Below are 9,976 nucleotides of genomic sequence, written 5' to 3' on the forward strand. Positions count from 1 at the left end.
CTGTATTGTAACCATCGAATCTCGTACAGCGGAAAGTCCTTTATCTAATCAATTATCTTATAAAATGGTCATATCTTGCTGTGCAGTCGGTTGTACAGACAGACAAAGGAGTAAACCAAATGTTGCTTTTTATCGCACACCTACTAATGAAGACAAAAGACGTCGATTGATAGCAGCAATCAACGGAAACGACTGGCAGCCCACAAAGTATTCACGGAATTGCAGCGATCATTTTTTGCGAGGTTAGTAGATAAATGTTCATACATTTTACTAGTAAACATACACTCTAACAAAGATTGTAACAGAGGTGTCGAATTGCGTGTTTCAAATAACATTAACGAGACAGGTAGTTAGCGTCCACTCCAACTGCACAAACACACAGCTTAGTTTTAAAATGTACCTTCTTTAAAACTATTAAGTCCATTTAACTGTTTAATAATAAGGGATTTCGTCTTTGTGCTTGGAGTTTTTCACTCTGCAGCCGGAGTCATATTCATGATAGTCAACAGAAGGTAAGGGGCTGTTTTCAAACTAGCGATTTCCAACTTCAGTAAATATCGTGCTCTATGAGTCCTGACTAAATGTGCAACTTTGACTGACAGGCGACCTTCGGTTGAAGTAAGTAGATTCCATGGCTCGATGGGCAATAATAACTTTTAATTTGTAAAATAACAGTTGCTAAGTCACTAAGTCACTCCGGGTCACGTCCACTTCCATTCAACAATCATTTCGTTCCACCGTCCGTCATAAGGCAATCACATAATCACGTGACGTCGGTGCAAATGGTCAATAGCGAGAAAAAGTTGGCTTGATGTTCGCTGTTTGATATTCACTCCGACCGTCTAATTTAGGGACCCTTTACAAATTACATTCTCGTGGGTGACGTACTGTATCATCAAATCACCATAAAGGTTATATATATTTTTATATTCCAACTGCTGTAGTAACTGGCAATGATAAACAACTACCTACTAAGACTCCAATATTTATCAGATCTCTCATTATAGACAAGTTGGGGACATTCAAGGGACTAAAAAGACCATAAATTATTAAAAATATTCAACAAAAATCAACAAAAACACATTTTGTCATTCTGATTGCTGTAGTATATAGCAATGGTATGCAACTAACTACTACAGCTCCAATATTTATCATATCTTTCATTATGGACAATTTGAGGACATTTAAGGGACAACAATGTTCCAAAATGGTATGCAACTAACTACTACAGCTCCAATATTTATCAAATATTTCATTATGGACAAGTTTGGGACATTCAAGGGACTAAAAAAGACCATAAATTATAAAAAATATTCACCAAACAAACACACACACATTTTGTCATTCTGATTGCTGTAGTTAGTAGATAGCAATGGTATGCAACTAACTACTACAGCTCCAATATTCAACATATCTCTCATAATGGACAAGTTTGGGACATTTAAGGGACTAAAAGGACCATAAACATAACCTTTTTGGTGATTTGATGATACGTCACCCTGGAGAATGTAATTTGTAGACGGTTCCTAACAACTTTTTCTCGCTCTCGCGTATGCGCGCGTCAGTCAACGCGTGTCCAATCTGGAGCGTGGCATAGATGCTTTGAGACTTTTACAGCCCTTTAATAAAATGACCTTATATTCAGTAAACTAACACAGCTTTCCTTTGAACCCCCTGAAAGTTGATGAATGAATGCGTAAATCTACGCGTAAACCTGACAAGTCTGAAAAGTATCAAAAAAGAACGTCACATTGCGTCAGTCATCGTTTGCTTCTTTCTCTGTGTTTGGGACGTTGTTATTATTATTTTTATATAGATTTCTGAACACATGCATTACACACCGAATGTGTTTTTGCTATTAATACAGTTATTAAAATGGAATTAGTTTATCATGAAACAAAACAATGACAAGCTGGGTGGTGTTACCAATCGTGTGGACGTATGTTGCCATCTCGTGGTCGCCAATGGTTATTAAACTTTAATGCTCCATACTTGTTTGTTTATTTTAATTGACCAAACATGGAATAACAAACAACAATATAGGCATTTGACAATTCAAACCAAGCCAAGCATCTCCGTATAAAGAGCCATGCAGCATGTATAACAATGCTCCATACTTGCCGCTGAATTAGTGTTTTAGTATTTTTGAGCACGATTTGAGAATTCGCTTTTGTGCTGCACGAATGCGAATTTTCAATACTTACTAAGTAGATAATACTCAAGAAAGTCAATAAAACAAACACAAAAACAATTAGCCCATAACAAAAATTCGTGCCGTAATTAATTTGATTGCATATTGCTTGCTCATTGTTCTTTACCGTTGTTACATTAGGCCATACTTCACTGTCTTTACAGTGAAGAAACCTAAAAAGTTGATAGCTTTAGTAGGGGAAGACATGAGGGCAGCTGGTGGAAAAGGATGATGCGATGGGGGGAGCCATATAGACCATTTGTTCAATGACATTATCTCTATTGGGTGACAAACTATCAGTAAAAAAGTTCTTTAAAAAAAAATGGTCATCTTTTGTATCGTGCTAAGTGACGTCGACCTTGGTGCTGATACTTTCAGTACTCGTGTCAGTGTGTCCCGCGCAGAAAGGACACAGCTGTTCCACTCAAATAACAGACAGGCGCACTGTCGCGCACGCACACTATCAGATTAACGCAGGATTGGCCACCTGACTGAGGAGGAGGCGCGTTGTGCGCAGACTCCGAGGCAATCTTTCACTTTGGCAGCCACAGCAGTTGCTGTTAGTATCATCTGACGGATGACTTCACTAGTTTAGCAGCGTGATTTCCGGTATGTGCATTAAACGTATACGTGTGACGTAATTGACCGGGCCATGCGCGCATCTTGAGCGCACCAGGCAGCGAGGAGAGGACCTTCCAGCCTGGGCATGCGGAGGCGGGTACTGCGGGAGGCCGCCAAGCGCTTCCCCTGGCTGGCCAACGTGACGCTGTACGGCGGCCTGTTCGCTGGAGGTGACCTGGTGCACCAGACGCTGGCCCACAAGCAGCACCTGGAATGGACGCACACGCGCAACGTGGCCGTTGTGGCGATCACCTTCCACGGCAACTTCAACTACTTCTGGATGAGGGCGCTGGAGCGACGTTTCCCCGGCAAGTCGACCGGGATGCTCTTCCGAAAGCTGCTGCTGGACCAGAGCTTCGCCTCCCCGCTGGCCACCAGTGTCTTCTACACGGGTGAGTGTATGGGGAAAAGCTTTCTTTCTTTCTTTCTTTCTTTCCTTCTTTCCTTCCTTCCTTCCTTCCTTCTTTCCTTCTTGTTACCTAAAAGATGTTGGTTAATTAGAGGCCAAAATTGGCTTAGTGGCATTACCCGGAAGTCTCTAAAAATTCAGCTCCTGAAACTAGTTTCCCTAAACAACATAAATTGGCTTGCCTATGAGGCCCTCACAAAGGTCTCAAGGAGCCATAGATACCAGAAAAGACACAGGTAGCAAGGTTGCCATATTTGGTTTAAAATTTGATCACTTGTCACAAAACTAGTTTTAACTTACCCTTTTGTTTAAATAAATTTAGCCCCTAAAGCCAGTTTCACTTAATGCAACAAGAAATTTGGTTGACAAGGCTGTCATGAGTAGACTGTAGACCTACAAAAAAGTTAGAAAAGCCGGAAAAGATACAGGAAATCTGACATTTGGTTTGAAATTTGATGACATGCCAGAATGAAACTCCAAATTACTCAGCTCTTGAATGTATGAAAATGCAGCCCCTATAGCCAGTAGCCTATAACCAGAAAGATACAGGAAGTAGATTTTTTTTATACAGGGTTATGTTTGCAATTTACAGCAGTCCTTCAAAAGGTTTGCAGTTATTACCTTATTTTATTCTTGTACGTGACACAGCAAGGTGTCACTAATGACAATTTTTAGTTTCCGTCAGGATGTGTAGGCAGAGCATAGCAGCAAAGTTTGATGACTCATTCCAAAACATGAAGCTCTAGCATTATATAATTTGCTGAAATCCAGCCCCTGTAGACCGACAAAAAGTCTGCCCCATTTCCTGGGGTTTTTTAAACTGGACTACTACAAGATGTACGGTCCGATTGATACCAAATTTGAGCATCAGCCTCGAATGCAGTTTGATTTAGCCACAGGAAATTTGGTAGGAATGTCTATCATGAGTAGACGCACAAAAATGTCTTGGGTTTGTCTTTTGTCCTTCAGGAGTGAGCTTCTTGGAGGGCAAGGAGGACATCTTTGAAGACTGGCGAGAGAAATTCTTCAACACGTGGAAGGTGAGTGACGGTGGGGGAAGTCACCTTCTTCCCTTGTCGCCAGTGGGATTAACCCAGATTACACACAATGCCGGTGTGTAGTATCTGCGGAAGTGAGGCCCCTTGACATTTGCTTACAGGTGGAAATCAGTCCAGAATCTGATTTACATACAGTGTATGTTTATACGTGATCATGAAGAAATATGTGTCTGTTTCCTCCCTCAGACTGGACTCATGTACTGGCCTTTCATGCAGGTAAACATTATGATTCATCATTCCTGTTCCATTCTTTGAATTCTACAACTCACTTCCACTTTTCTGTTTATATCAACGGGAATGCACCCGCATAGAATGTGTGCATATTTATTTATAAATGACCTCAGCAGCTGTCACATGCCGTACACGACTGACAGCACAACTCGAGTCAAGCAGACACTAGGTCTACTTGTTAAATGAGTGTACTCTGTTGTTGATGAATAAAAATAACACACATGCACTGGTCGTTTATAAATAACTGTATAAATCAATTACGATACTAAAGCAGTTTAATATCAGTATGTTAATTTTCAATGATAATAAACATGAGAAGTTGTTAGATTACAGTATGTTGTTAATGAATGGTAATATAATATCCAGTTGTTTTAAAACAATTATAAACATGGATTATTGTTAAATGTCTGTGTGTTGTTAATTAATGATGTTAATAACATTCCCAAATTGTTAAATAATTGATTGCTCTTTAATAATTATAATATGCACTACCAGTTGGTCATTGGCAGTGAGTTAATTTGTAATAACAATAACCTAAACTAGTAGTTGTTAAATGATGATATGATAATAAGTCAATAAATATGCACTAGGATTTGTTAAATCACTATGTTCATTAATAGCGGTAAATTATATACACATACTAGTCGTTATTAAATGAATGTATGGTTATACACTAGTCATCGTTAAACGGCAGTATATTAATTAATAGTGCTAATAAACATACACTAGTAATGGTTAAGTGATTGTATGTTCTTAGGTAGTGTTAAACATGTATTAGTAGTTATAAAATGATAATTTAAATTAAAAATAACAATAAACATACCCTGTCATTGTGAAATGACAGCACTATCCCATTTAATAATCTTAATTAACATGTCTTGTTTTTTTATGACTCTACTAGTTGTTAAATGACACTATTTTGCTACTTAGTACGTAAGTAGAGTTACACAACTATATATTAATTTCTAATGATAATGCTTACTGAAAATCTTCATTAATGGTATCTTGGCAATTAATTCAGTTACAGCCAGAAAACATATTTTTCATATGATAGTATGTTTATTGTTGATATGTCATTGTTTACTACTACCGCACTAGCAGTATCCTTCCATTGCTTAACGACTCTTGGTAATCTTGGAACTACTACATGTGTTATCTCCTAAATGTTCTTTTTGATAGGTTCTTGTTGTATGTAACATTGTGGCTCAAAATACCGGAGACAAATTCCTTGTGTGTTCTTACATATTTGGGCGAATGTGAGTCTTTGTGCACAAAGTGTAGATTAAAAAAGCACTATATAAATGCTCACATCTCCATTTACCATTTACTTGGCCAGTAAAGATGATTCAGATCCTGATTTTGATATGTTATTGATTTAAAAAAAAAAAAAAAGATGCAATAGTAGTTGTTAAATGATAGAATGTTGCTATTTAATAATAACTATGCATATGTTGTTAAATGCTAATGCTAATTGTAAGGTGTGTGTGTGTGTTGTCAGTTCCTGAACTTTGCACTGCTGCCTCTGCACATGCGCACGGCCTTCATGGGCTGCTGCGCCTTCCTTTGGGCCACCTTCCTCTGCTTCTCTCGCCAGGATGGCGACGGCACGGCCGGCGTGGCGCTTGCCTTCATCATGGACCCCCGCAAGACCTTGGAAGAAATGCGCCAGGCCCGCCTGGCCAGGAAACAGGAACGACAGACCGACAAGGGCAACTAGTCACGTTCTGCTGTTGAATACGAACAACTTAAGACATCATAAACCAGGAGCACCTGCTGGGTCCAAAGCCATGACCATGTACAGTGGCTCCATACACACCCGGGTAGATATGAAATGCATGCCAATGCAACAGGTGGCGCTATTGCCCCAGAACCACAAAGCTGAGCCAATCAGAAAAAATGGCAGAAAAAGACCAGTTGCTAAAATGGTAAGCAGGCTAAGCAATTAGTGTGTTTCTTTGTACCAAGAAAATGCACACACAAACTTTAAGGTCACATTTATCTTTTTGGTATGAATATAATGTGTTGAACTGGTATAACTGTTTATTTGACTATGAAGTATCAAAGAATATGAATATGATTACAAGATGCTACAATATTTTTTTTAAATAACAGATGGGCCACGCCATTCTTAGATGAGGTTAAAAAAAAGTTTAAATAACAAATAATGAAATAATATTTTAAAAATGTAACTTTATTACAGTATTTGAATTTCAATTAAATGACCTATTGCCTGTATTTCGTTCACTGTATACTGTATATCAAATCAGTTATTTTTACTAATAGTCATTCTTTTATCAATTACAGTAAATAAATTTAAAAAAATGCAAAATTACGTTTTTAATATTTGCATTTTATTATAGAAATTAAATTAACCAATTAAGAAAATGTATTAAAAATGTCAAATGTTTCTGTAAAATTGTTTATTGTAGTCACTGAATTGTATCGTGCAATACAATTAACCAATTTATTTAGGTAAGTGAATACATCAAGTTAAAAAAAAAATATATATATATATTTGAATTAACTCGTTTGTGGAGGAAAAAGCAGCTCAATTTATGCAAGAGTTGTGAAATATTTGTTGCATTAATTTAGCAGCTTTTCCTAAAAAATGATTAATGAAAATGCATATATTCTTTTTTATTTTATTTTATTTTTTAATCAATTTATTGCTTCAAACCAAGAGTAGAGGACCCTGGCTCCTTGAGAGCCACAGTCCTGCCTGTCTCCTTCCACCAACACACTTGATTCGATGAACAGGATCATTATTAGGCTTCTACAGAGCTGGTCAATGAGCTGACAATTTGAGTCAGCTGTGTTGGCGGAGGGAGACATGGAAAACCGGCGGGACAGTGGCTCTTCATGACCAGGGTTCCCTACCCCTGCTTTAAACACTTGTCTCATTGATTCATTCTAAATAATAAAAACATCTAGATATGCATTTAAGATTGGTTTCCCCTTATATTAATATTTCAAATTATTGTAAATGAGCTGACCCATCTGTCCCTTAAAAAAAAAAAGCCTGCCACTGTGTTAGTCTGACAAAAGAAGTCAGGACTTAACAGCAACAACAATAAATGTGATAATACTGTAATGAATTGTAGCAATTAGAGTAATGAGGATGCCATTTTAATGTTTAATATTTTTTTTAACCAATACGTTGAGTTTGTTTTCATAGGAGCATAAAGATTTAACAGGGGTCCACTTCAACCCACCACACAGTGCAGCTCCTGAAACTCAACTTCAAGGGCTGGGTCATTCTTCTTGATGCCATTTTGTGCCTTCTTATGTCGACGCATCTCAGCGTTTGTGTTGACTTTGTTTTCTACCTCTGCGACAAACACGCTGGATTAGGCGTCTAGTCAAGATAATGCAGCTCGTGTTTTGGCAACAAAATAAATGGGATTTCATTTACAATGGTGGCACAAAAGACCCTTGGGAGGGAACCTGGAATTCTCATTTCGAAGCCATTAAAATGGCATAATGCTGTGTTCATTCATCAGCGTGTTCATCCTGTCATACTTGAAATCCACAATAGGTGAATGGAGGCAACTGGACTCTTGTTGCCATCAGCCAAGATACCTCATCATGTACTGTACTGGAGACCAATACATAGTTACTACTGTAGGTCTGTTTTTATTATTAATAAGTGTAAGCACGTGCAAGCAAATGACAACTACGCACTCAAGAGCAAGACCATCCAGTCTTGATTCAAGTGGAATGTCAAGTCTTATCATAAGGCAGAATTATACACATTGTTTGTTTTTGTGTCCAAAAAACAATAAACTATAATGGCAACTTTGTTTTATTGCTTGAGCGTCGTCACTCATTCATAGTGACGTTAAATTGTCTTATCAAACAAGAATTACACAACGGCCTAGCTCAAGTAACCTGTCTACGTATGTGTCAAAGAAGCCTAACCGAACAGCCCGGATGCCACCCAGGAAGATTCTTAATAATTTAGCATTTCTAAATAGAAACACTTCTGTCACTTTAATTACCTACAATTTTATGGCTGATGTCCAGGTTAATTATACTATATTTAGTAATTTATTTAATGCAGTTTTGGTATTCTCCTGAGAAATTATAGGTTCTTGGTCGAAGGACCCTAACCCAACAGCGACGATATCAGAATGAATGTCGTTTAAAATCTGTATGTACTCATTAAATAGGAAGTCAACCCAAAACAAATTTCTTGACCATAATATGTTCTATACAGCCCCCCCAGTCGACGTTATTCTGGTAAATATTGCGTTTCAGCCGTTTTCATCCATCTCAGGGGGCGGCCATTTTGCCACTTGCGGTCACATGAAAATGACATCACAACTAGGCTTCAGAAAACAGGTGAGCTGAGATTGGTTGTTGCATGAGCCCTGAGAAACAGTGATGTCATCTTCAGTCGACAGCAAGTGGCAAAATGGTCGCCCTGAGCATATTCCACAAATGTAATATTAATCAGAATGTCATGTTTGGACTAGTGAGGTCACATATTATTGTCAAATGTTTAAGGTTGACTTCCCCTTTACAAATAATCCTTGTTATCACACACACCTGTTCCACTTCTGATAGGTATCATACAATCCCAGGCTAGAACCCAGGAAGTCTGTAGCGTGTCAGAATAAATGGCCATTAAACTCTGTATGTGACTTTACATCTGATCTGATTTCAGAGTGATATTAAAAAGTAATCTCTTGTATAACTCCACTATTCCACTTCTATCAGGTCCTACTGGACTATTCCAGGATGCCAGTGCCACCCAGGAAGTTTAAACAAGATACGATGAAGTTATTCCATAGAATAAAAACCCTTTTGTGACATTTCCTCCGATCAGATTTTAGAGTGATTTAAAAAAATAATAAAATCCGTTAACATTCGACTATTCCACCTCTGGGGTAGTATACTAGGATGCCAATCATGCCATCCAGGAAGGGAAAGCAACGTTGAAACAATAAATCAAGTGATAAAACGAGTCAGATAAGCATCAAGGACAGAGTTGGAGTGTGAACCAGTTTTTTGTGAAGTGATGGTAGATGCGTGTGGATTAACTAGGATCAGATCGGTCGCCTTAATCCCTCTCAAAAGGACACAATTGACCCTGCTGACAGTGAAATCATCCAATCGGAGGCCAGGAAGGCATCAAATTTAACCAAATTTCATTTATTAACATATGATTTGGTTTACACTTGTGTGTTGCACTAAATAAAAGCAAGATAAAAATATATATATATATTTATATTTTTTTTAAATGTGTTTTCCTTTTGTAGCTAGCTACAAAACACCGAGGGACATTTTCTACATTCGCCTCCACCAAATCGATCATATTCCTCAAATATATGATTGTCCCCCCCGATAGAACTCGAAGGCATCACGGACTCCCACTAATCCATCAAAACGTCTAGACTGTGAAGATTATGCAGATACGTCCCCTCTGTATCACTCATATGATTGGCTGTTTTGACAAAGGCTGTG

At 38.1% G+C, this 9,976-nt stretch overlaps 1 protein-coding gene across 2 annotated transcripts; it reads left to right on the plus strand.

Annotated features, from left to right (window-relative positions):
- Positions 1-110: 110 nt before the first annotated feature.
- Positions 111-8,247, plus strand: LOC144042798 (mpv17-like protein). 2 transcript variants are annotated; one of them, XM_077555787.1, is made up of 5 exons: positions 111-242; positions 2,868-3,204; positions 4,191-4,261; positions 4,466-4,495; positions 6,009-8,247. In XM_077555787.1, exons 2-5 carry the CDS (start codon positions 2,898-2,900, stop codon positions 6,225-6,227), a joined length of 627 nt encoding a protein of 208 aa, XP_077411913.1. In that variant the 5' UTR covers positions 111-242; positions 2,868-2,897; the 3' UTR covers positions 6,228-8,247. The 2 variants fall into 2 exon arrangements, with proteins under 2 accessions (XP_077411913.1, XP_077411912.1); XM_077555786.1 differs by lacking the exon at positions 111-242 and having other exon boundaries at positions 2,699-3,204.
- The last annotated feature ends 1,729 nt before the right edge of the window (positions 8,248-9,976 follow it).

The sequence above is a fragment of the Vanacampus margaritifer genome, chromosome 2 (genome assembly GCF_051991255.1).
Source record: "Vanacampus margaritifer isolate UIUO_Vmar chromosome 2, RoL_Vmar_1.0, whole genome shotgun sequence".
Lineage (NCBI taxonomy): Eukaryota > Metazoa > Chordata > Actinopteri > Syngnathiformes > Syngnathidae > Vanacampus > Vanacampus margaritifer.